Source organism: Dermacentor andersoni, chromosome 11 (genome assembly GCF_023375885.2).
Source record: "Dermacentor andersoni chromosome 11, qqDerAnde1_hic_scaffold, whole genome shotgun sequence".
Taxonomy (NCBI): Eukaryota; Metazoa; Arthropoda; class Arachnida; order Ixodida; family Ixodidae; genus Dermacentor; species Dermacentor andersoni.
This window is the reverse complement of record NC_092824.1, coordinates 53,574,861-53,601,707: the sequence shown is the minus strand read 5'-3', so window position 1 is coordinate 53,601,707 and position 26,847 is coordinate 53,574,861. Positions and strand designations below refer to the sequence as shown.

The 26,847-nt window shown below is 50.4% G+C and overlaps 1 protein-coding gene across 1 annotated transcript in view; it reads right to left on the bottom strand.

The window, feature by feature from the left end:
- RhoGAP100F (Rho GTPase activating protein at 100F) overlaps nucleotides 1-26,847 on the bottom strand; it is a 131,489-nt gene that overhangs the window by 23,537 nt on the left and 81,105 nt on the right. Inside the window, exons 3-9 of the mRNA XM_050167816.3 lie at nucleotides 26,025-26,162; nucleotides 24,003-24,272; nucleotides 22,558-22,833; nucleotides 21,127-21,332; nucleotides 18,905-19,247; nucleotides 15,699-15,888; nucleotides 1,096-1,403 (exon numbers count right to left, since the gene is read on the bottom strand). Coding sequence (XP_050023773.1) covers nucleotides 1,096-1,403; nucleotides 15,699-15,888; nucleotides 18,905-19,247; nucleotides 21,127-21,332; nucleotides 22,558-22,833; nucleotides 24,003-24,272; nucleotides 26,025-26,162 — 1,731 coding nt within the window. The remainder of the gene's footprint in view (nucleotides 1-1,095; nucleotides 1,404-15,698; nucleotides 15,889-18,904; nucleotides 19,248-21,126; nucleotides 21,333-22,557; nucleotides 22,834-24,002; nucleotides 24,273-26,024; nucleotides 26,163-26,847) is intronic.

Here is a 26,847-nt window from a genome sequence, read left to right as displayed (position 1 = left end):
AGCTATCCATAGCTGAAAATGTCGCTCCAGCGTGTCAGAAACGCTATACTGTGGCACCAAGTTCGTCACGCTTAAATGAGCATTTAGAGTTGTCAAACTCAGTTTTTGTCAAATATAGCACGTCGGGCTTTGCCGAGCTGACGAAAACAATTTCGCGAAGTGCACGAAAGCGCCGCACGGTGACATCAGTGCCACACATCAAGCTTTCTCGTGCTCGTTGCAGGGGGCCCCTCATTGGGAGACTAAAGGGGAGCGATAATTCAGTTTGTACTGATAAAGTATTCTTTCGAAATGTTATTCGAAATACTGATAAGTATTCTTTCGAAAAGCCAGGACCCCTTCAAGAGGCGCCTGGCTAGCACCATTCCGTCTGTCGCAATTCTTTCATGTTCTATTTTAAAGGCACGTAAAAAGGCAATTCTGACTTTAATACACACAAAAACGTGATTCGTTCAAATGTGAGCACTTGCGTTTTCATGTACAGTTACATGAAACGTAAAGAGTGTCGGCAGGCCGTTAAATTTGGAGGAGAGACTACAAAGCCCGAAGGGGGGGGGGGGGCTCGCACGCTTTGAGATAGTCTGTCGTGTGCTCTTGTTTTCCTGCTTTGATAATGCACTGCAGGTGAGTAAACTTCATCGGAGGATGTAATACGGGTGCATGAAAACCTTTAATGAAGATTTTATTTTAGGAACCCATCATCTGGCGGCCACGTGCAGGTTTGAGGCGAAGCCTCGCTCAACACCAGCCGACATAAGCCGCGCACGCCCACATACCGTCATTCCCATGACGGCACAGCGACCGCTAGGCAAACTCCCATAAACAGTCGCACCGGATGAACCTCTCGGTAGTACTGTGAAAAACTGTGCGACCTTTCTAAGCGCGAGCACCAAAATACGGTGATCGTCGCCGCCAACCCGCGCGTGACGATCACCTGTTGGGCCGACTCGCCTGGCTTCAATCTTGCGGCGCAATGCCCTGACGGCTAACGATTTTATTTGCTTCGTCCAGGCTTCAAAAAGCTGCTTGGGGGGGGGGGGGGGGGGGGGAGGATACGTCTACGGTTCGGGGTGCCTTCCGCCAGTGTCACCTCACCTGTCTGAGCGAGTCGAGCAGGCTCTCGGCGCTGTGGGCGACCCGGGGCAGGGGCCGCCTCAGCGATGACGTACCGGAAGACGACGACGACAGCTGCGGGTGCTGCTGGTGCAGCAGGCTTCCGCCCCCCGCCCTGCCGCCGAGGCCGGTGGAAGAGGCTGCGGAGGACAGGCGTCCCACGCGCTCGTACAGTGCCGAAGTGGACGGCGCGCGGCGCATCCAGGCCCGGTACTCGGACGATGAGAAAACGCCGGGCAGCGTGCCTCCGCTGCTCATCAGGGGACCCGCCAGGGGACCGCTGGCCGACACTGCGTGGAAGCAGGTATAAACCCGTCGTCGGAAAAGGGCTCGCCGGGCGCGCACCTGCCGTCGTACTGTCCGCGGACACGAAAACGTGTGTGTGCGCGCGTGTGTGTGTATGTGAGTGTGGGTGCGTGTGTGTGACGTACACTGACTGCGTGTTTACTACGTCAACTCGAAACATGATCTCGCGTTTGCCGCTGCTGTGTTTTTCAAAGTATAGGCAATTGCGCTCCCACAGTTTCACTCGCACCGCTAAAGGGGCCCCACAGAGAAGCACTTAATTTGTTTGTACTAATGAAATGAAATTGTGGGGTTTTACGTGCCAAAACCACTTTCTGATTATGAGGCACGCCGTAGTGGGGGACTCCGGTAATTTCGACCACCTGGGGTTCTTTAACGTGCACCTCATTCTAAGTACACGGGTGTTTTCGCATTTCGCCCCCATCAAAATGCGGCCGCCGTGGCAGGGATGCGATCCCGCGACCTCGTGCTTAGCAGCCCAACACCATAGCCACTAAGCAACCACGGCGGGTTTGTTTGTACTGATCAAGCATTCTTCTGAGACTCAATTTTCGGACATATTGTAGTAATGGATTGCTTATTAAGAGAGAAACAAGGAAGGTCAATGTCTACTTTCTTGAATTTCACGGGGAAGCCCGAACGCCTGTACGTCAGAGCAACGTCAGCAATTTTATAGTATTCTCATTTTTTGGGGGGAGGGGGAGGGGAATGGAAACGAATTTCAACCTTAAAAGTGAGTTCGGGTGTAAATAGATGTAGTACTCACACCCTTACACCCGAAGATACAACAGTGTGAGTTCTAGACCGATTTACACCATTATCCACTTTGCGAAAAGGGGCCCACTGCATCCTGTACACACTCGTACGAAAGGTAGCACTCAATAGGTGTCCGGACACGTGACGCCAGTGACCAATGGCCTCTCCAAAGAGATCACGACTCTTTTGGTTGCAGGAATCCCAACTTTCGATTTCAGCTTCGCGATTCCCGAACCAGACCTTTGCTATTCCTTGTAAACAAAATACAACATTCGGCCGCATGACCGTATCGTCCCATCGGTTATTTTTAATTACACGCTTGTACATGTCCAACCAGTCTTCAGTATTGACGTCATCGGCTCCGCAAAAGGAGCCTGGATCTCTTTGCCGCTCAAGCTTGACAACCATCGTCATTCCCGCCGCCTAGGAAGAGGCTGCCTCCTCTGCCATTGTGGAAAAATCCTAGCAACAGCCAGGGCGGAGCTCCGTCGTAGCGAATTCTTGCCCAGCAGCACCTCCACCAGAGATATGACGCTTATAAAGAGTAGGCAAAAATTTATTTACAAAACCTATATAGAGAAGTCACAGCCAAGATGGCAGAATAACAACAACCACGAACGTGCTTTTTCGATCGCCGCCTTTGTCGTCCTGCTGAGCGCCTTGTTCGGAGTGCGGGAATGGCCTGTAACATCGACCTTCTACGCTCTAATCACTCCGACCCGTCGCTCAACCTCTTCGCGCTCCGCGAGAACATTCTCTACCGTCCCGATACCGATTCCAACGATGCCGAGCTTCTGCTCATAGCACCTACGACACTCAGTTCTACTCTTCTCCCCATCAGCTCCACGATGCTTCAACAGCCGGCCCCGCGGAGTATCTCGTACATGTGACAGCGTGCAACGACGGTTCTTCTGGCCAGGCCTTTACCGTTCTGTGCACCGTTGCGCTATTGGTTGTGTCCTGCCACCGCGGCAAGCATTCGTGTACTTGCAGCCTACTGACCCACATCAGCCTATAGATATTCCAACTAGTCCGTTCTGCTGCATCGGTCTTAACCTCGTTGGACAATTTCCGACTTCTCTTTCGGGGAACAAGTGGATCACCGCAGCTACTGACTATGCGACGCAATACGTCATCACACGGGCACTGCCAACCAGCTGCGCCCCTGACGTTGCAGGCTTCCTGCTTCACGACGTCATCCTCCTCCACGGCGCTCCACGGCAGCTGCTGACAGATCGCGGTCTTCTTTCACACGTTGTCGACGATATTCTTCGCTCTTGTTCCACACGTCACAAGTTAACCAACGCCTATACCACCCGCAGACTAATGGACTTACAGAACGCCTCGACCGCACGCCCATCATGATGCCATGCGTGTACGTTTCATCAGACCGCCGTGATTGGAACAAAAGTTTGCCTCATGCGACATTCGCCTACAACTTGTCCCGCCACGACACCGCCGGCTTTTCTCCCTTTTATCTCTTGTTCGGCCGCCACCCCGCGTTGGCCTTTGAAACGCTGCTTCCACGAGCTACGCACGCTTCTGCAGAGACGCTGCTGCTCGTGCTCAAACGGCTCCTCACATCTCACGGGACCGCCTCTCTGCCTCGCAGCCGACTCAAACGGCCCGTTGCGATAGCTACCGCAGAACCGTTCACTTCGAATCGGGCTCCTTGGTCCCTCTTCGGACCCCTTTCCAACCACGTCGGCCTGTCTTCGAAACTTCTTTCCCGCTACTCCGGGGCCCGACAAGGTTTTACGCCAGCGCACCGAGGTGACACTCGAGATCGCAGTGTTGTATGGTCGCTTGTCATCTTGAGTGCCCCCGGCGACGTCGCGCACTCGTCCCGTCTCAAGCCGCACTTTCCTGCCTACGGCCCTTCCCTCGTCTAAGCGCCGAGACGGCGCTCCGACCAGCGGGGGTCACGTGTTACAGGCCTTGCGCGCAGTCTGAAGAAGGCGCTCAGCAGGACGACGAAGATGGCGATCGAAGAAGCACGTTCGGGATTGTTGTTATTGTGCCATCTTGACTGTGACTTCTCGGAATATATTTTGTAAATACAGCTATGCCGACTCTTTATCTACGTCACAGTATTTATGAAATAAACTGCATATTTTACTGCTCCCTTTAGCACCTATGACTCATTATGGAGGGTTAGGTCTGTGTATACAGACAGGAAAATGCCTTTCTGTATGCTGTTTTATCTAGCTTAAAGATGCACTCTCCACGCACTCACTTCTGCTGCCATTAAGGAGGAGGAGTAGAGTTTAATGAAGGGAAAGGAGGAGAAGTCGGCCTGGAGAGCGTGCCTCTAGCCTACTACTCCTCACTAGGGAAAGGGGAAGTGGGAAATACAGGGAAAGGTAGGTGGCGGGTGATTATGTTATGGTACAATGAGATACTATATACACGTTGTCCTATATGCGGATGCGCACTGTAGACGCAATACACGTAAGAGCAATCTTGTCCATACAAAAAGTAATCTTGTCACAAAAAGTTATTGCGCAACCACATTTCGCACTAACTGCACGTCTCACAGCTTCTAGAGGCGATCGTCTAAACCGGTCCCATTTAAATAGTTCAAAAGTGATTTTATGGCCCGTTGGGCACAGTGAACAGTCCTCCACGCGCCCAAAAGCTTTTCTTCTGAAAAGGGGCGGGAGTCCAAGCTGTCAACTGTAGATTTGAGTGTTCTTCGTTCGGCCGCATATTGAGGGCACACGCAAAGTACGTGAGCTATTGTCTCGAGAGTGTGACAGACGCTACATTCAGGGTCCCGTGTTTGTCCAATCTTGTGAAGGTATCGGTTGGTGTATGCCACACCCAGCCGTAATCGATGAATGAGTGTTTCCTGGCTTCTCCGCAACCGAAGTGGAAGCCGGAATTGTAATCCGGCGTCAAGTCTATTGAGGCACTCGTGTCGATGTTCGGGGTTGTCCCAATGTCGCGCCGTAGAAGCTTTAAGGGAGGTATGGAGCAAGGCGTGAATGTCATACCGGGAAAAATGAATTTTTATAATAGTTCCGTCGGTGTGCGCCTTTTTGTGCTTCTGCGTCTGCCTGTTCGTTTCCAGCTATTCCACAATGGCCAGGAATCCACTGCAGCACGATGGTATGCCCGGAATGAGACGCCTCAGCAAGCAGAGACATGATGTCATAAACCAGTGGTTCTGTCGGTTCTGTCACTCATGCGGTTCTGTCACTCATATAATTGCTGATGAGTTGCAGTGCTGGTTTTGAGTCACAGAACACTGTCCACTACTCGAGACTCTGTTGCAGTATGCAGTGAACTGCTTCTCGAACTCCGGTCAACTCAGCTGCTGTAGACGACGTCCCGTGTCCTATCTTTGCTGCCATTAGTACTGCATGCAACAGTTCACAATGCCGTTTACTTGAGGCGATAGTAGTATAACTTGGTTGTATTCCGTCAATAAAATAGCATATGTGGCTTTTGCATATAGATCCATGCATTTTATTACATGTGCAAGTCTACTGGGGTCTAAGATGTAAATCAGGTGCAACCTACTCATAGCCATATCATAAGAAGCCAACAAACATTGACACCAAGGACAACATAGGGGAAATTACTTGTGCTTAACAAATGAAATGAAGAAATGATAAATTATTGGAAATTAAAGTGGATGAAAAAAACAACTTGCCACAGGTGGGAACCGAACTCACAACCTGCGCCCAGATTGTTAGGATATAAATAACTCTACAGGAAAAGGCTGGTTGGTTGGTTTGTTGGTTGCGGTGTTGATTACAGGCAGCGCTCTGAAGAACAGCTGCCTGCAGGGCGTCTATGGCTGCGTTTGCGCGAACCAGATGAGAGCGCATCGACTCGGAAATCTGGTCCACCGAGCCCGACGCCACCGCGTTTGCACGAACTCGCCTCTAACGAGTCCGGACAACGCGCAGCGCCGTTTGCCGATGCATGAACGCGTGCGAACCGAACATTCGGTTCCCGTGATCCGTCTTAGGTATACGCGATGAGCCGGCACTGTGAAGCGCTTTTCCTTGCGCTGCGCCGATACTGCACGTCGCAGTGGTTCGCGTTCCCGTCTCGTCGCCGGCTGACCCCGCCAGCGCTGAGACTTGCACCACGGTTGTAGCGCGTCATAGGCTTTTACGGAGGGAGCTATCTAAAAGTATGCACAACCGCGGTCAAACGCTGTGTCGAGGGGACGTGACGTGACCGCGTAGCATCCGACATTTCAACATCGAGTATGTTAGTTGCAGTCTCTTGGTTTCGGCCTTCACGCGTTATTTTTTTCTCCCCAGTAAATCTCGTTTGAAGGTTCCGTTATATACTACCGCGGTGAGACGCGAATGCTTATGAAGCTAGCAAAGCGAACGTGCGTACAGTATATCGTAGCGAATTTTCTAGCGACTGCAGTTATGTGGACACTCCAGGCGCATTTCTGCCGTCGGTGTTTTCTGCCTCGCCCGCCGCTCCGTGCAGAGTAGAGACAACCAACCGCGGCGTCCACTACGGCGTTGGTCACGCGAATCGCGGACGCCGTGGTAGACGCCTTTGGCGGACGCCGTAGGGACGCGTTGCCGGCGCTCGTGCGCCTTGAAGGCCATCAGCGACGTGGCCAAAGTACGCGTCCCCACGGGCCTCACCTTCAAAGGGATCTGCGATGTTTGCAGAGTGCGCGTAGTGCCGGTAGCTTCGCACGCGCTGTGCTTTCGACGTTTCGTTCGCGCTGAAGCGACAGATGCACGGAGGTCAATTGGCTCACGGCTGCTGCCGCGATTCCGAACTCCAGCGTTTTCACAGACAGTTTCCGCTGTCATCGAGTGAGACGTGTTCGTGTTTACCTGTGCGCGCGTGACGGCCTTTTGGTTAAGTTAGTTAAAACACGTTGACGAGCTAGTTGGTTTGAATCCATGATAGAATGTGTAAGCGCAACTGAAGAAAGATCTAGAAAGAAGCAGACGCACAAAGACAGCACTGTCTCTGTGTGTCTTTTTTTTTGCGTCCTGGTTGAGTCACGCTTGCATACTCTGTCATTGTTGATTTAGTTAGTCAGCAAATGTTTACAAGTTTATAGAGCCGATAAAACTACTATGCTTACTTCGTATACCTATCTACTGGTTTGCCATCGCAATCGGTGCTTCGCCTTTGCGGCGGAACTGCGAATTTTTTTGGCGAGCTCCTCTGTCCTTTCACGCGAAAAGTGTGTAAAGCCTTGTACGTGCACAAAACAGTAATTTACACATACATTCAATCGTTATGATAGTGTAAATGTAGATGATTGGTAGCTTTTAAGCGATAAGGAACAATTTAAACAAAAATATAGAACAAAATAATGGGCTCCTTTGAGAATGCATGGGAGCTTGTATAGTAGAGGTGGGTATAGCCCACGGGCATATCAGTGCGACGCCAACGCCACTACACGAATACGGCAGGTTATAGCAATGAATTTTATACAGTACCATCCTATTTAACGCTATGACGAAAAATAAACAGCAGGGTAAATTTTTTGTGGAAGTGCGATACCCGTCATTTAAACAGTTTTATCTACATTTTTTTTACTGATGTATCATTTTCTTTTCTTCACAAAAACCAATAAGCCTTCCACATGCCGCAAGCTTTGCATCCTTACTACACCTGCATTAATTATCACTTTAAAAGGTAATTGTATATTGCACCTACTTCAGTGCATTGAATTTCTTTTGCTGACGCCGCCGGCAACGTGGCAGTAAGCATTCTAAGAAACTACTTCGCCATAAGTATCCTTTCCTTCCTTCCTTCTTTCTCTCTCTCTCTCTCTCTCTCTCTACCTGCTGTAAAACACGTGCAACAATGCGGAAATCAGGTAAACGCCTTGTTTTTATAAACAGTAGACAACACGTTAAACAAAAGCAAATAAAGATTACCCAGTGATGTCTACTGGTTGCACCAATCCCTGCAAACTATTGCATCCTTTCAGGTGTGGATGGCGCTTGCAGGTCGACAGCTAAACAAGCGAGCTGACATACCACGAGGCAAAAGTCATGTCCAGCAAGAGAAAAGCAAAGCTGCTCATGAGTTTGTCACTGCATCTATCACGGCATAAGCTCATTTGATCGTACCCAGTTGTTACTGCCTTTATCATTTAGCATCATTTAAGGTATCGCGCAACTTGCAAGATATACAGAGAGAGCACGACATCTGTCTACCTGAAACTTCGTTTTGTTAGATTGTGAGACGCAGCCGCTTGCTGATTTGTTCCATGGCGATCTATCGGCGCGTGTGTGCAGACTCCCCCAAAATCTGCCGGGCTTCCTCGGGACTCATATACACCAAAACTCGACTCAGCCAGGCTCGCATAAATTCAACCACACAGGTCGGTCCAAGTCTTAAACGAGCCGACCCTTGAGTGAATTCACCCACCTGTCCAAACATTGCATGACATTAAAGCTGTGACTTATGCAGTGCGTAAGCAAATCTAGCACAGAACGCCGTCCCGCAATGGATGAAAATATGGACTATTGTGCACATTGCAGTTAGTTTTACACAATTTAGTTGACCGTTGCATGAACGTTTCACCTCGCGTCGATCCCAACGAGCGCATTCGATCTGCATAATATTTTGTTTTGTCGACACTGCAGACTATCTTGGCCTTTACTGAATGGCCATATTTTGTGCGTTTCGACACAAAGTTTGAATGAATGGCTGTGGCGCAATATGTGAGAAAACGCTCACATCACTGCAAGTATACTATAATCAGAACGTGATACAAAACGAACACGCATAAATAAAATGCACACGAATGCTAAATACATGCGCAGACGGAATCGCACTTGGGCCGAGTCGGCCGCCGTCTTTCGTAAAGGAAAGCCCAGCCCGACACTGCGTCGAGGACCTCACTGCGCAGGATAGAATTTTTTTCTCACGCTTTTATTTTTGTCACGCTCTTCTTTCCGTCCTTACTTCCCCTTTCCCTTCCCCTAGTGCAAGGTGGCAAACCGGGGGTTTTAACTCTGGTTAACCTCCCTGCCTTTCTCTCATTTGCATATATATATATATATATATATATATATCTACTGCGCAGGCAAGACGACTTCGCTGCAGCCTAATTCCGATAAACTGCATATGGGGAGCGGGCTCGTTGGGAGGTCGTAACGGTGAACGATAGTGGTCAGAAGTGGTGAACGATTCGGCGTTTGTGACTGGCCGGTGAATTCCCTCGGCAAAGGAAAGATCGGTTATATAAGGCCGTCCTGGCCCCCGTGTTAGATCAGAACCACAATAGACTCCGATAAGAGTCACCACCATGTATGCCAATGAAGTGAATACAATCTTTTCTACTTTTTTTTTCATCATCACGATGCCCGTCTTCGTCGTCGTTTCCCGATTCTTGCGGTGAAGATCACCCGGTCGATATCGTATCAGCGCGATTGCGATCGTTACGGACGGCACGCGTGCGATCGCTAGCTGCTGATAAGATTGCAAGGAGTTTGAAAACGGCTGATAGGCTGCATGGTACTGCAAAAAAAAAAAAGATGCGGTAAGAAGATATTCTCGGTAGCGACGCAAGCGTTCACCGTTAAGATTTGGGAAAGGTACAAAGGTAAAAGATGAACTAAGAGCGTCAGCATTTCTAGCAAATGAATGAAAAGCGGATTACAGAGATCGCAAAAAAGATAAACGTAGATGAGAAAATGGGGCGTTTCCTACGACATTCCGGGAATATAAGGAACTGGTTGACGTTATGAAACAGGAGAAAGGACATAGACGGGAAAAAGATTGTTGGATTGGAAAGAGGAAACCACGTAACTGCTAGAACAAGGAAATAAAGTAAGCTATAGTTTAAGCAGGCGTCGGGGGGGTCATCGAGAAACCAAAAATATGGGATGATCACGAACAAGAGGTGTTCCTTAGATGGAACAAATACCGAGGAAAGAAAAGGGCGGCGAGTGAGCTCGCGGAAGAGATAATTAAATGCACAAGTGAACGTTGGGTGCATACCGTTTGCAAAAGAGACAAACGCGCTCCCAAAAGATTCTGGGACAGTGTAGAAGCACTCGGAGCTCCAACTAAATATTCGAATACGACTATATGGAATGAAGGCGGTGTTGGGTTTCCTGCGTCTAAGCCTGCTGCCCCTGATGCGCAGAGTTGATCGACGAAGCGGTCAATTGGACGGTGAGCTAAGGAAACATTTATCTGCAATATACACAAGGGTGTTACATAGTCGGTACCGGGGCAGAGAGCATACCTGGCTCGCGTTAAGCCGCGCCACGATGACCTGGAGGAACGATACGTCCATCCGGGGGGATCGTAGCATCGCGGGGACCCGGGGGGACGTAGCGCGGCTCGTTTTTATTGCGATAGCAATTTTATAGGCAGGCGCACTTCTGTCGTCGGCGTCGCCGTGAGGTTCCGCATAAGATCCAAGGGCAATACGATCGTCGCCACGCGCCGTACGTTGTATGTGCGAGTGGAAACGTGCGAGGGTGAGCCGGGCGATCGCGGCGCAATCTCGCGCACGCAACGGAGGAAAGCGGAGAGGAAGCGCGCCGCCTTCCGTCGCGCGCGAGGCTACAGCGCTAGGGTGGGGATGAGGGGGAAGGGGGTGCTGTCTACTTCGAGCGGCAACGGCGGCGCCCGGCCAGGCCGCTGTATCTTGAAAGCCCTCTGCGAAGGTTACACATGAATTAGGAAGGAACAGCGCCAACTAAGACGATCACAAGTGGGGAGAACAACACAGGACGAGCGCCGTTCTCCCCACTTGTGATCGTCTTAGTTGGCGCTGTTCCTTCCTAATTCAAGTATGCACCATCTAGCCCAAATGAATGTTGTCCTGAAGGGTACACAGTCCGCGCTGCGCTGTGTTTTCGCGGCTTAGTTCGCGTTGATGCTAGCGGCAGCACGAAGGTCAATTCGCTCGCTGCTGCTGCCGCGTTTCCTCACTGCAGCGTTTCCACAACGAGTTTCCGCGGTCATCGAGTGGGATGTGCTCATGCTCTTGCTTGTTCGCGCGTGACACGATGCTTGTTAATTTATTTACAACTTCACAGGGCCGGAAAAACTACTATCCTTACTTCGTAAAGCTGTCCACTAATTTACCATCGCAATTGGTGCTTCGTCTTTCGGGTGAAACTACGGCATTTTTACAGCTGCCGGATCCGTTGGAGCAGCCAGCAGTTCGAACCCTCCAATCAGGAAAAGTCGCTGTTTGAATTGGACGAATGGACGAGAGGGCTTGACGTCAATTGCATCAGACACTCCGCCAGAAGGGTGACTTATCAGCGTGGTTCGCCCCGGGTCCGGGCGCGCTTGCACGAGTTGCCGCCGGTCATAGGGCAGGCAGCGAGGTGAGCTTGCGCTCTGCCGATCAGCTCGGCGCCTGGCTTCAGCACAATGCCAGCTAGGGCAAGGAACTTTCCTGGATAGGTCTGGCACAACATTGGTGACACCTTCTAAGGAGACGATGCGCTGCGGTACACCAGAGAAGTTATTAGGGATTACTCCGGCACAAAAGAAAGCGTAGTTCAGACTGAAACCGATCCAGCAGTTAACAGAAAAACGTGAGAGATCAAAATTTGCGATAGAAAACTATTCTACAATATAGAATGACAATGCAAGCCATAAAACTATTCTGCGATATAGAATCACAATGTAAGCCATAAAATTAGAACTCCCAAAGTGGAAGGAAAAGAATGATATAATGGGGGAACTTCAGAATGTGTTGAGGCCAGGCGGACCCTCAGATGTTAATGTGTTTGTGCTTACTCGGTGCAAAGAGATCTCAGTAGCTCAGGAAACACCTCTATGGATAGCATTTCTAGATTTTAAAGTAGCCTACGACAACGTAGACAGAGAATGGTTATGGGATGTTCTCAAGAACGAAAGCATAGATGACGATTTCGCGGAGCTGCTGAGGGAAATAGATAAAGACAGCCGAGTACAAGTGGTGGTAATTCACCAAGGACTGAAGCAGGGATGTCCTCTGTCTCCTTTGTTGTCCACGCTGTATGTTAAGGGCACAGAAATAAGACTGGAAAATACTCAGTCAGAGTTTGATTTATCCTACATACTTAATGGACAAATGGTGCAACAGAAGGTCCCCGGACTGATGTATGCAGACGACACAGTCCTACTAGTGGACAACGCAAGATATTTGCAGACACTCTCGAATATGTGCGACAAAAGCTAGGCCTTAAGTTTAGCACAGAGGAAACGGGAGTTGCGATCTTTTATGAAGAGACAAGTAATTACATGGTGGCTATTCATCAAGAAGTCATACCCATAGTTAAGCAATATAAGTACCTCGGCATATGCATAAACGGAGGAAAGACTTACTCAAGCAACCAGCAAGATAACTTGAAAATAAAGGGCAAGCGGAATGCAGCAATAATGCTTAAAATCGGATATCTTGTCGTGGTTGGAAGTTTACCGAAGATGGGTAACTCGGCTGGCTTTGGTAGCCCGCGGCAGAACCAGAAACGAGGCAGTGCATGGTAACATAGGTTGTGCCTCGTCTGAAGTGAGAGAAGCGCAAAGAAGAATTAGTTTTGAAGAAAGACTCGAGAACATGGGTCAAAATAAATAGGCGGATAAAGTGCACAAGTATCTGTACCTGAAAAGCATGAACACAGAACGGAGAAAAAGGTCAAGAAAGTTGGCAACCAAGCACACGGTAATTAAATGTGTAACTAGACAACTAGGAGTCAGAAAAAAAATCGCAGTTTGGCAAGAATAGCAAAGCGTCGATAGCGATAGCAAATTAGTGGACAGCTATACGAAGTAAGCAAAGTTTTATTCGCCTTATAAATTTGTAAACATTCGCTTACTCACTAAATTAACAAGCACGGTGCTACGCGCGCACAAGCAAATACGAACACATCTAGCTCGATGACCACGGAAACTCGCTGTCAAAACGCTGGAGTTAGGAAGCGCGGCAGCAGCAGCGAGCGAATTGACCTTCGTGCATCTCTCGCTTCAACGGGAGCTAAACGTCGAAAGCACAGCGCACACGAAGCTACCGGCACTACGCGCACTCTGCAAACATCGCAGATCGCTCTGAAGACGAGGCCAGCGCGGGCGCGCACCTTGGCCACGTCACAGATCGCTTTCAGGATACGGCGCCCGCACGGCAGCGCCGTAAGCAGCATCCGCCGCAGAAGAACGCACCCCTCCCTCATCTCACACCCGTGCCTCGCGCGCGACAGAAGACGGCGCGCTTTCGCCCCGCCTTCCTCGCTCGCGCACGCGAGATTGAGCCTCGTTCGCCGGCTCATCCTCCCACGCTTTCACTCGCGCATACAGCATACGGCGCGCGGCCACGATTTTATCGCCCTTGGCTTTACACGGGACCTCACGGCGACGCCGACGGCAGAAATGCGCTTAGTTGCGCTTAACAACTGCGTCAATTAAATGCGCTTAACAAACTTAATTCAGTCACACGGGAACTCAAACACCAACCCCTTTTCCAGCTGCCGTTTCAGGTCTGTCTGAGTAGCCGAGGCCGCCTGTCTTTTAGGTGGGCACCCCACGATATATCCCGACCTAATGGAGGCTAAAAGCTTCGCTTAAAAGGAAGAAACCCTGACGCATGCAGCGCGCAAAAGCATGGCCTTCGAGATTAGTGCATGTTACTTGAAGGGAGCCGTCGCTGGGGCGTAGATTCGGACATCACTATTGTGGTAAAAATCCTTCAACGCTTCATAAAACTAAACAGTAGGTGCATCGGCTTGATAAACAAAATATTACTGCTAAAGCTGCACTTGTCTCCTGCCTCTCACCAATGCCGACGTATAATCTCTATCGACCTCACCTATCATTATCTTCAGCGTGTTTCTTGAGGACAACTACATCCTCAATGCCGATCTAAAAGTTCTTACAAGAAATGTACCACAGGTTTTCCGCGTTAACACTTTTTGATTGGACTGAAGCCAGTATGCTTTCCGTTGCACTAAAACAACACCGCAACGTCCATACAGACACCACCGCAATGTCCACACCATGGCCTCCAGGATCTCAGAGGCCGCGCCAATCTCGGAGGCCATGTCCATAAGCACGCACTCAACAGAGCACGAAAATGACAGTGGGGAATTCGTCAACAAAACAGCAGCATCGGGGTCCCGAAGCAAAGAATAGCCACGCCGTGAATACAGCCTGGCTTTCCGACGCTATCGGTACAAGGAGCGTCCGCTGACTTTTGTAGGCGTTAAATCGCGCCCTTCGGAATACAAAACTTGAAACATGGTACCGAATGGGCCGCGAGGCTAACATCTTACTAATTTAAGGTCTGGTCATACATTTACATGCGCAAGCAGATCACAGGAAAATACTTCTCCCGACATCATGCAAGTGTATCACTTTCATTATTTTTGATCGCTATGCATTCTTGGCAAGGTTCGGCGGGTCATGAGAGGGGGGCGGGGAGGGCTGCTGCTGTAGGACTTCCTTGAGCAAGCTAGGGATCGCGTCATCACGCACCCATGTATTTTCTTCTTTCCGTAGTATTAAAGCTTACAGTGTCCTTAATCCTGTACTCACACATTGCGCAAGTGAGCGTAAAACATGCATTAACGTTGCCTGTGTTGCAAATAGTGCTGTTGGCGGGTTGCGTGTGTTTCCGCGACGTATACGTTCGCCTGAGGTCGGCCGGGTGAAGTGTTCCGCTGTGATCTGCAAGCGTGCGTATATTGCGTGCGATCTATCTGTCAGAAGCGAGCAGTTGTTAGTTGGAGGTCCGGGTGGTGTCTTAAGTTTGGTATATCATAAAAGTGCAGTTGAACACACAACTATATGCTCCGTTTCATACTTAGCAAGCGACGCTGCCTCGGCTACGCAAGTAGTGCGATCGTATAGAAGTTTCAATCAAGGCGTTTTGCGGTTCACATACTTGTCATCTGTGATGCCTTCTACTGAACAACTACTTCATATAATACAACTGTACAACTTGTGAATGTGACTGCAAGGTTACGTCAAATCACGCTTTATTTGTTCGCCTTGGTGCATTTAGCAGTTGACAGTGCTCGCGGTAGACATGTCCCTTCGCTCGTTCATTGGTAACTAGGCTGGGATCTGCGACGCCCTTCCGCGTAATAATTGCGTCTTGTTTTGCGACATAAAAGCATGAGACTCAGTGTTACATCGAATTAGGTGACGCTTGCCCGTATCTTCCTTCCGTATGTGACGCACTACTCTTACTGGTCAATAATGAGAGCAGCGTGCGAGAAGTAAAGGGCCTACTTACGCTCAATCCGTGCGGCCTTCCGCACGGGTGCGGAGGTGCGGGAAACTGTACTCGTGGCACACAGGTGCACAAATCTTCGGCTCAGGTTTCGGCTGACGTAACTTCGGCTCGCGGACCCGCGAAGTAAACCGAAATTCGTCGCACCAGATCTGCGCGCGCGGCTTTCCCGCACCTCCGCACGCGTGCGGAAGGGCGTGCGGATTGAGCGCCGTTGTCTCGAAGCCTCCGTATGGCGTTACGTGCTGCGCATACGAAACGGGGCGTACGTACAGCCCTGTATAGTCCAGCGGCCAGCACAGCTGTTCCACCGGGCTGCGGTTCTCACCCTTGGGCCTGCGAGGCCTCCCCGAAGGCAGCTCCGGCGCTGAAAGGGCTCCGTCGCTGTCCTCTTGCGAGTCGTAGGCGGCGCGCTCGAATCGCACCCCGTGACGCAGCGCCCGACGCGGGTCCAGCACCCCGAGTGCGACGCCCCGAGGCAGGGAGTTGGAGCGGCCTGTCAGCGTGCGCGGCTGTTGCTGTGGCCAGGAAGGAAATGAGTTTGCATGAGAGAGTGGTTGTTGGCAGCTTGGCTAGCTGATATATTTCTGTATGTACGGAGAGCTTAATGAGGCCAACTGCAGCGAAAGTGCGGGCCCCTTACAAAGCCTAGATTCAGTCAGTGGAGATACAGAACAGCATCCATGCAAACTTATACGTTTGATGAAAGAGAGAGTGAATGCGTCAAGAAAGGCTCCCGGAAGCGGGCCCTTTTTAATACCGCAATTTCAAAGGAAAAAGTAGAAGAAAACCCCGTCATGGGGGGGGGGGGGGGGGGTGTTTAGTGCAGAAACATCAAAAGCAACGGACAGTAGACGAGACATGCACGAACGCTCGTGTGTCTCGTCTGCTGTCCGTACTTTTATTTCTTTCGAAGTTTCTGCGCTAACCACTGGACCGAAATGTCGTACCAACAAGCACACAACTTGACGCCGCCATTACCTTTCCACGAAATTGATGCATGAGTCAGATCGCACGGCTCTTCGACATTACCTCCGAAATCGGGAACCGCCTGCGGCTTCCCTGGCGCGCTGCAAAATCTCGGAGGCGACGTACTGGGAATACGACACAGCTACTATCCACCGGGTGCACGTGTCGTCTGTTTAGGCGCTGTTAAAAGGCTGCTATTAAGAAGATTAGACGCTTACCAGCCATGCAGCTTTTGCAAGATTAGCCAGTTTAGCCAAGAGGAACTTTTGTTGCAGTTGACTTTGAAAGTTTGTCTGTATGCGCATTACCATTCACGGTATATTGGGATACAGAAGACGTGGCCGGCGGGAGTGATGATGATAGTGATTATGGTGGTGATACTGATGATGATAATTTCTAATGGCATTTTCTTTGTATAGGGGTGACGACGAACTGCCACATAGACTATATGAGCTACTTACGTATTCATCAACATCATCATCAGCCTGGCTACTCCCGCTGCAGGGCAAAGGCTTCTCCCATACTTCTCCAACTAACCCGGTCATGCGCTAATTGTGGCCATGTTGTCTCTGCAAACTTCTTAATCTCATCCGCCCACCTAACTTTCTTAATTACCATCGGTTATCTTCCCTCCTCATTACGTGCCCTGCCCATGCCCATTTCTTTTTCTTGATTTCAACTAAGATGTCATTAACTCGCGTTTGTTCCCTCACCCAATCTGCTCTCTTCTTATCCCTTAACATTACACCCATCATTCTTCTTTCCATAGCTCGTTGCGTCGTCCTCAATTTAAGTAGAACCCTTTTCGTAAGCCTCCAGGTTTCTGCCCCGTAGGTGAGTACTGGTAAGACACAGCTGTTATACACTTTTCTCTTAAGGGATAATGACATTCTGCTGTTCATGATCTGAGAATACCTGCCAAACGCACCCCAGCCCTTTCTTATTCTTCTGATTATTTCAGTCTCATGATCCGGATCCGCTATCACTATCTGCCCTAAGTAGAAACACGCTGTGAATAGCATTGGAGAGATCGCTATTCACAGCGTGTTTACAGGAGGTATTCAGAGACTTGGATTGGGAAGAATTGGCGATGAGAGTTAATGGAGAATACCTTAGTAACTTGCGATTTGCTGACGATATTGCCTTGCTTAGTATTACTTACGTATTACCGTGCCGTAATTTAGTACTCTGGCTGTGTCTGCTTTATCGTAATAGACGTGGGTTTTTCAATAAAGACTGAGACAGATACTCTGAAATCCTTATCTCTGAAAATTATTCATTCACTTATCCCTTCTGTATGCTCCAAAGTAACTGAAATTCACACGTCCCGCCTTTTCTACCACGCTTACATAACCTGAGTCAAGCCGCCTTTTGACATATAATTCAGAGTCGCCTTTAATGTCTTAAGTATACCTTGTTCAACGTCACAGTGATGTCCCTTTTTACCGTGAGGAACATGAAATCCAAGAGTGCCGAAACTAGATTGCAAAACGGGTAAGTGTATTGTTGGGATGCTTTGGGAAATGGAAAAAAAAACGATTACGTTGCTTTTACATGAAACAGGACATGGTATCAGGCGCAGAAATGCATTGGATGTGATATTTTAAGTAGGCGTCGAAAGATGTATTCGTTCACGTTATCTGGTCGTGGTAGAAACGGTGGGCCACGTCCATTTCACTTACTATGGGGAGCATATAGAAGAAGACACATGTGCCAAACATGAATTTTCAGAAACAGATATTTCAGAGCAACCGTCTAAGTGTTTATTTAACAACCCATTTATCCGTGCCCCGGTAACGATACCCGCCCCTTCCCTACTTTGTTTTTCCAGCTATATTCTAAACCCCCCTTGGTTGTCTCGAACACAGGCCAATTAACAATCCGATCAGCATTGAACCCCTTTGCTTGCAAGGCGGATGTTTTCTGCGGTTCTGAGTGAGTGAAGATCCTGGCATGCCACTACAGGGCAGTGAATCATATCCGGAATTCCTCTTTTCTTTTTTTTTTTTTTTTGCAGAAGACGCATGTCTCACTTTGTAGGGAACATTTGTACCTGTGTGTTTTTTTGTTCTTTTTTTTTACTCTCAGGCCGCCAGCTGGGACCCCAAAAAAGCAAGACACTGTCCTTTATTTTATCGCACATATTTCATTTCCTGCTTTCTTGCTTGTCGTCTTGTAAAACTCCATCGATGTTATTGTGCCCATCTATTCCCCCCAATTTACCGCCTGGTAGAAACATATTCAAAACGTGTGGCAACAACACGTCTTAAAAAACACTGGCAGCAACATATTCTGGCACTTAACTCAACAACAGGCACGTTAGAAATGCGCTTGCGTGGCTGTGTCAGGACGAGCCTCTCTCGCCGTCGCCGCGGTCAGTTGCACAAAGCGCTCAAGAAGTTAACAGCCAAGGAGTGTCTTGCGGCTTTGTAAAACGGAAACGAGAGTTCAGTAAGCGCTTCTCGGTCTTAGTCTGTGCTTCTTTTTTTTTTTTTTTGAGCTTCGATACCACGTTTTTTGCTATACTGTCGCAAGAGCTTCGAAGCGAGACACTGAGCTACGTACCCCGTGAGTCGGAGGCGCCATGTAGGCGGCGGCGCCCATGGCCGAGGGCGGTCTCCTGCCGGACTGGACCTCGGTGTCCGAGCAGCTCTCCATGAGCGACCTCCGCCGCAGGATGCCGCCGGGGGCCATATGCTGTTGCTGCTGCTGCTGCTGCTGTTGGTGGTGGTGGTGGTGCGCCACGTGGTGCAGCGAGACCATGCCACCGCCCGTGGCCGAAGGCCTGAGCGAGTAGTACCGGCCCGCGTGCGGGCCCTGCATCATCTCGGGCTGCATCAGCCGCTGCTCGCTCTCGGTGCGCAGAAGCCGCCGCGACGACATGCCTCGGTCGTGTTCGTCCCAGTACCTGCGTCACAGAGACAGTGCCTGCGTCGAGCCGAGCTCGGTGCCGGCCGGTCGCGGTGGTGCCGGCGGTGGTGGCTGGGGGGCGGCAGTGATTTTTGTGGCTGGCTGTGGGCTAGCTGTGGTGGTGGTGGAGTGGGTGTGGTGGAGGTATGTGGTTATAGCATAGCGGGCGTGGGTGGTGGTGGTGGTGGTGGTGGTGTTGCGGTTGGTAGTCGTGATGGTAGTGGTTTCATAGTTGGCTGTGATGGTGGCAGTGGGTTGGACGTGGTTGTGGTGTTGTGCTTCGTAATGGAGTGGGCGTGGGATGGTGTTGTTATTGGTGATAGTTGAGCGGGATTGGTTGTGATGTTGTCGTTGGTAGTAGTAGAGGTAGTAGTAGTACTAGCAGTAGTAGTAGTGGTGCGATGGTGGCTGTGGGACGGCAGTGATTTTTGTGGCTGGCAGTGAGCTAGCTGTGGTGGTGGTGGTGGTGGTGGTGGTGGTGGCAAGGGAATGGGTGTGGCGGAGGTATGTCGTTATAGCATAGCGGGCGTGGTGGTGGTGGTGGTGGTAATAGTGGTTTGTGGTTGGTAGTCGTGATGGTAGTGGAGCGGGCGTGGTAGTGGTTTCATGGTTGGCTGTGATGGTGGCAGTATGTATGTATGTAGGTAATGGAGTGGGCGTGATGGTGTTGGTGGTAGTTGAGTGAGCTTGGTTGTGATGTTGTCATTGGTAATAGAAGTAGTAGTGGTGGTGTGGTTGTGGCTGGTAGTGGGGTGGCGGTGGTGGCAGTGGTGGGGTTCTGGTTCTACAGGACGCGTTAGCTTGGCAGTGACTGCCTGCAACTGCTCGGCTTGAGGACAGCTTTCCAGAGCAAAGAACCCGTACCACTCGATCGTGTGTTCGTAAAACGCAAGAAAAAGCTTCGTAAAAATGCGTGACATCTCTATTTGCACTATGCGCTTCCTCTCGAGCGCCATACACTTCAAGCGCCACACACTTAGTTGAGCGAGCCTCGTTTGCCAGTAATAACGTATCCAACTTAGTACTTACAATTACAAATGGTCGCAAAATTGGAGAGCTCTTAATTCACACACACAAAAAAGAGAGCAGGAACTACCAGAAAGGCGCTACTCGCCTCCACAAAATAAAGATAGCTCAGCGCGCGTGATGCGCATACCATTTCTTGCTCTCTCTCTTTTTTAGCAGCTCGAAAAATACAGGCACTAAAGTACATCCGGTTTTGCCTACTGAAACATGCGCTAAACTTAGCTGGCAAAAAAGTTTCATGTTTTTTGCGGTGGCAGGGCGCCCATCCTAGAACCCCCAATTGAGCTAAGTTATTGCAGGGAACCATACGACAGCACGTAAGGCTGAAAGCGCGGCTAGATTAAACTTCTAAAACATTTCCGCCGCTTAGTTGAAAAACAAACAAACAAAAGAAACGCCATGAAAGAAAAGGCAGACCATCGACGTTCCCGTCTTCTTCCAAGGAGTTTCCACTTCCTCCTAAGCGCTGAAAAATGTCCATTGCGCGGCAGCCACGGAAGATTCCGGCAGACTACTGCGACACCCTTCCGGGATTGCTTGAATCTACAGCGCAGAAAAAAACAACACGGTAGCGAAAAAGAGGACGACATGGACAAAGCGCTGCGCCGTCAACAGATAATTTCATTGAAAGCGCATGAACATACATGCTACATGCACGCGTAGGGTATAGATGCTACGCATACATATGACTGATAGTTCAGCGCATTGTCCTTGTTGCCTTCCTTCGCGTCCGGTGCGCGCAGCTAACTCTCGCGCCGCAGTTTTCAAGTGTAGGTTACCAACGCGAGGGGGCGCTGCAAGTGCGGCTCCACGAACGAAGCCATCAGCGCAAATGCGCTGGCCACGCCCACCTATTCCTGGCTGCCGATGAGCGCTCCATGTGCGGACTGTCCCGGAAGGCGTGGACCTGTTCGGCCAGGCTCTCGAGGGTCTTGGGGTAGCGGTGCGGGGGCTGGGGTTGCCTCCGCACCGGCACCGTGCTGCTGTAGTAGGGGTTCTCCATCAGGCCTCCCCCGCCGCCCATGCCGTTCTCGCTGTGCAGGTCGTCCTCGGCTTCCTGCGACCACCGTGACCGGTTAGACGCTGTGCGTAAGCTTCCGTCTTACGCGAACTGGGCGCGAGTGGCGGTGGCGGGTCGAGTCGGGAAGTCGAACTGACCCATTTGCCGAGCCGAGCCCGCGTTTACGTGCAAGCTATATAGCCAAAGAGCGGATTTGGGAGAGTAGCTACCCCCACCCATTTGTGCGCAGCGGCTACTAAGGTTTGAAAAAACGAGCCATTCGGCAAATGTCGACATTTATTGTAAACGTGAAGCTGAGTTACATTTAATTTAAGAACTTCAAGAACCTTCTTATTTTATTTCTATAGTTACTTATTCTCACTGTTATCGACAATTTATTGCTGCATTTCTATTACTATTTGTTTGTGGTTTCTATGTTGCCATGCGAAAAGTGTTTCTGTTTCTTCTATTTTGTACTCCGGGGAGCTGGGAACTAGTCAAGCTGACTTGTTAGCTTTTTTTCCCGCACTCCCTCACTTCATGAGTGAAATAAAGATTATTATTATTATTATTATTATTATTATTATTATTATTAGTATTATTATTATTATTATTAATCTCCTTTCTCTTTTTATTTCAATGTATACGCAGCGTCTAAAAATGTCGGTGGTAGCTGCCGCATGCCAGTTGAGTCACGCGTCAACAGCAAGAAGCAGAAGGACACTACAGCCATTTCAAGCATTTCTTGCGCTTAAGAAGAAACGGGAAATCGAGGGAAAGAAAGACAACAGGACAGGGAGGACCAGCGTCCATCCAGCCTGTCTTGTCGTTTCCCTCTCGGTTTGGCTGTTTCCCCATAACCGACGGAAATGCATGCAACGTCTAAATTTCAACTAGCCCATTTCTCTGCCACAAGACATTACAGACTGCATCGAGCAATAAAAAATACACTGAATTGGTTGAGTTTTCCTGCCGCTCGTTAATTGGAAGTTTCGGATAATTCAACCAAATGTAGCAATGGTTCAATTAACGGGAGCCGAGTGTACAGACAAGTAGATAGGAGTAAATGCACGCAGCATGCGTACGAGTGAGCGCATTGGAGGACGGCGGAAAATTAGGCGAGGTGACGACGAAATCGCGGAAATTGGCGGGACCCAAGTTTGGGGGGGGGGGGGGGGAGGGGGCAATTCGCCCGCGCGAGACACGGGGCAAATCGGAGGTCGCCTTCGTTCCTGCAGCGTGTGCGTCAGGACAGGCCGACGATGACCACGACGACACGTACCTGGACGCCCCTCTTGACGATGACCACGGGCGGCCGCTGCCTCTCGGCTGCCATGGGCGGCACGGGAGGCAGTGCCCCCGAACGTCCTCCGGGACCACCAGCGCCCTTGGAGCGCACGGCGAGCACCAGGCGGCGCGGTATGGACATGATGATCACCACGTCGTCCAGGCTCATGTTTCGCACGTCCACCAGGTTCACGGCCAGGATCTCGTCGCCCACCCGCAGGAGGCCCGAGTGGTACACGGCGCTCTCCAGGGCGATGCGAGAGATGAAGACCTGGAGGACGAAAAACGAGTCGCGCGACTTTTGTCCGGTCTGTACGTTGACGCAACGGTTATTGATAACGACTTACGCACGGAGAAACAAATAGCCCGCGTAATCGAGAGGCGTGCGCTAGGGGCTGCGCAGTCACGGCGGAAGATGTTCGCGCTACGGCAGATGAATTGCGGTTAAACAAAGCGTAATGTATGTAGAAGAGACGTTGGTAAAAGAAATCGCAGTAGATGCACCATAGCAGTGAACACACGTGACACAGGAGAAAACAATGTGCACATGTGCAAATTAGACATATATTAGGCTTTGCAACTTATCTTTAAAGAGAGAGAGAAATAGAGACGAAAGAAAGAAGGCAGGGACATCAACTGAAGAAAAAATCTGGTTTGCTACCCTACACTGGGGGGCGGGGAAGTGGGAGATAGAGAGATAAGGAAAAAGAGACAAAGAGCAAAACAGTTCACAACTGTCGTTCACAGCACGGAATAACAGTTACCGCTAGTCAGTGCTAAAGTTGCGAGGCTGCACCTATTTTATCGGATATGGCTAGGAGTAGCCTTTACCCAAATCTTTTGTCTTCCCGATTGGAACAGCTGACAACGCTGTTTGCGATGACTGGGGTCGCGGGGGGAACGCCGAACACTTTTCTACCGACTGCGTTCGATGCCAGCATACACAGATACGATTTCTCGCGGTCTGCACTAACTCGCACTGATGGCGGCCCACTGTCACAACAAAGCACGTCGGAATGCCGACCTCATAAGCGGTCGCAGTAGAGGGCCACGGAGGCCTTCTTACAATTCTTAGACACGAGACAAACCTGGGGAGGTATTCTGTAAGAGTCCTCCTAGTGGGCATGTCAATTTGGTCCGCCGCTGAAGTGTTGATTGGCTTTGGCACCTAGTTGCTGCGGACGCGCAGCCTAGTCCAGCCAACCAGAACTTCAACAGCAGACGACACGGACATGTCCACTAGGTGGACTCTTGCACAGAATACCTCCCCAGCTCTAGTTTGGCCTTAATTCTCTGCTGCAATGACTAACCTCTTCCCGTCAAGTCAACGAGAGCAGAGTCCAGAAGCAATATCTTTTTTTTTTTCTTGCCTGCCTTGTTGGTTAACGGTACTACGCCGCCTGGCGACGGCTTGCATGCGGATAGACAGGGTTCACTGACCCCTTCTTGCGTGCGCACTCCGTCTCCCTCCCGGATGTACAGCCCGAGCGTCTGCCCGGGCCGCTTGACGATCTCGACGAAGGCGGTGCCGCCTTGCGCGTACCGCCGTGCCGCCTGCGCGCCGGCGCGGCCCAGGCAGCGGGGGTCGAGCACGCGCACCACCATCTCGCCGCGCTTCTGCACGGCCTCCAGGTGGGCCGCCGTGGTGGCGTCGTACTCCCGCTCCACGGCCTCGATCTGGCGGAACACCTCGCTCGAGATGCCGCTCACCTGCGCGTGCCCCGCGCGAAGGATCAGGGTCGCACGCGCACACAAAGGATCACGGACGATGCTGAGAGCGAGAAGTGGTTCTTGTGGGGAAAGGAGGAAAGGCTAGCACTATCTTCTGCAACCCATGCGAAAGCAGGGCTCGGCGCCAGCAGGGTCGGGAAGATGGGAGTAAAGGAGAGAGAAGGTCGGAGGGAGAATGGTAGAGAGAGAGAGATGGTAAAGATGGGGGAGAGAGAGATAGACTTGCGCATGCGCATGCCACGCGAGGGCTACGTGCCAGGGCTGTACGCGCACACAACGCGTCACCGACGAGGCTCAAAGAGAGAGAGAGAGAGAGTAAAGAGAGGAAAGGCAGGGAGGTCAACCAGACGAGCGTGCGGTTTGCCACCCTACACTAGGGCTAAGGGAAAGGGGGAAGAGAAAAAGGAAAGCGGGATAGAGGGAACACTGTGAGTGCCCGCAGCGAAGTGCCTCGAAATCAGCCCAAGTCTAAGCAAGAGCCCCGCCAAGACGTTAGACTGCCGTCATTCTGCCATCCGAAGCTAATCCTGGTGCTTCCCCATAGCTGGCGATGCACGTTTAGATCACCTGTGAAGACCAAGAAGCCACTGGTCGCCAGCATGTTGCAGTACGTGGTAGTATATGGTAAAGGAATTTCTGTTATTTTGAACAGGTTGCTGAAATATAGGAGCGCCGAGCACACCTTTGTGGTAAGGGCTGTTGAGGCTCGGGCTGTTTGGTATGCGACATATATTTGGAAACGAAACATATGACAGCGCGAGAAAGGCGGGACGCAGTAAGGGCAAACGCGGGCACACAGCGCAGTGTTTTTTTTTTTTCTCGACCCTATACGCGTGTGGTCCCTTACTGTGTCCCGTGCTTCCGTGCCGTTATGGGAAAGCGAGAATAACGTTGGCAAACTTGTCACCACTGGTCACTGTGGCGCTCGTTACACGGCCGTGCGGATCTATCTAAGCCTTGGTTCAGTCACAACACACGCGCTCGCCAAGGACGCTGATATGTAGATAGCTTAGGGGAAATCGTACGAGCCGTGGAGATTCACGAAAGACGCGATAATTTCGTGGGTTGCCCGTTTGTATCTTCTTGCCCAATATATATATATATATATATATATATATATATATATATATATATATATATATATATATCCCGAGCAATAAAACCCGTAGTTGTCTTCTTTCCCTCGCTTCGTATGTTCGTATGTTCCGTTTGCGCTACACTTTATTACATGGCGTTGTTATAGTTATGTCTGTGTAAGCCGCCTCTGTGGCATTTCTTCTTACCCCTCCCCCTCCTCCTCCCTAATATTTTTTTACTGTTGTTTAATTAGGAGCGCTAGGTATACGTATGACTATTCGCGCTAAATCAATGGCTTGTCCGCGCTAAAACTTTGCACCTTGGTAGCATTTTCTCGTAAGTTCAGTTTGTAGCGCACATTCTTGTGAGAATTGTTTACGTGAACCGTCTCGTCCCCAATAAATCGTAACGGAGCGTCACAGCTACGGCGAGAACACGACGTTTCGCCGTAGTCGCGACAGATGGCAGCCCCATTCCGCTGCAGCGAAACGGGCATGTTTGGAGCGGCTTTCTTCCTTCGGGTATTTGGGCTTTGCGGGGTTTAGCGCCGTCATCTCGTGAGTCTTGCGAGCTGTGCAGCCGCGTAGGCGTACAGGCGCATGCTTTTTTTTTTCAACAATAGAAGAACAAATAACTCAGAATGTGCCATCGCACCTTTCGGAAGTCCCCCTGCAGAACCATTTCGGGAGCGGGGGCTCCCGGTGCCAGCCGGGGTCTGACCGCCCCCACCCGAGGACCCCACGTCTCGCTGCCGCCTTCGACGCACACCACCAGGTCGCCCTCGTGGTTTTCCTGCGCCATTGGGGATACGACAGCGTGTTTGCAGGGAAAGGAAACAAGCGAACAGCCCACCACGCCAAGTTCACGATATATGTAAACACATGCGCGCAAGAAAAAGAAAACTGTTCGTCCGGTTCATTGTATGCGACTAGTCGTAGTAAGAAGGCACCAACCATGTTTCCAACGAGCTTACATTAGGTTACGTTGAAGTTGAAATAATCAGGGCCCGTATTCACAAAGACACCCTACGAAAGAGTTGCTCGTGAGAGAAAAGTTGAGCCGGTTCTGGGGCTGGACGTATTTTTAGCGAAGGTCACTGGCCAGTGCCAAAAAATCACTAACTTGCGAAGTTGTGTGCATCGAAACTTTTGTGCTTACTACCTGGTCCTTGGCACGGCTATTGCAGTACCAACAAAACTATCGAACATATGCTTCTATCAATATGCTAACATGGTATCAATAAGTTTTTAGCATGTTGCATAAGCAAATGTCCCTGCTCCTACATCAACGACGTCTCGAAGTTGCCTGAGTTCCTAACTTCGTGAGCAGCCGTTTGTCTTGTGGCCACGTGTCATTTACGTATTCCAGATGTTGCCATACACCGTCCCTAACACACTCGATAAATTTCAGCTCAGTCAGAGGTACGCGCTCTCTTAAAAACAGCATCGTATAAACTGTTTCCTTATTTGTTCTTTCT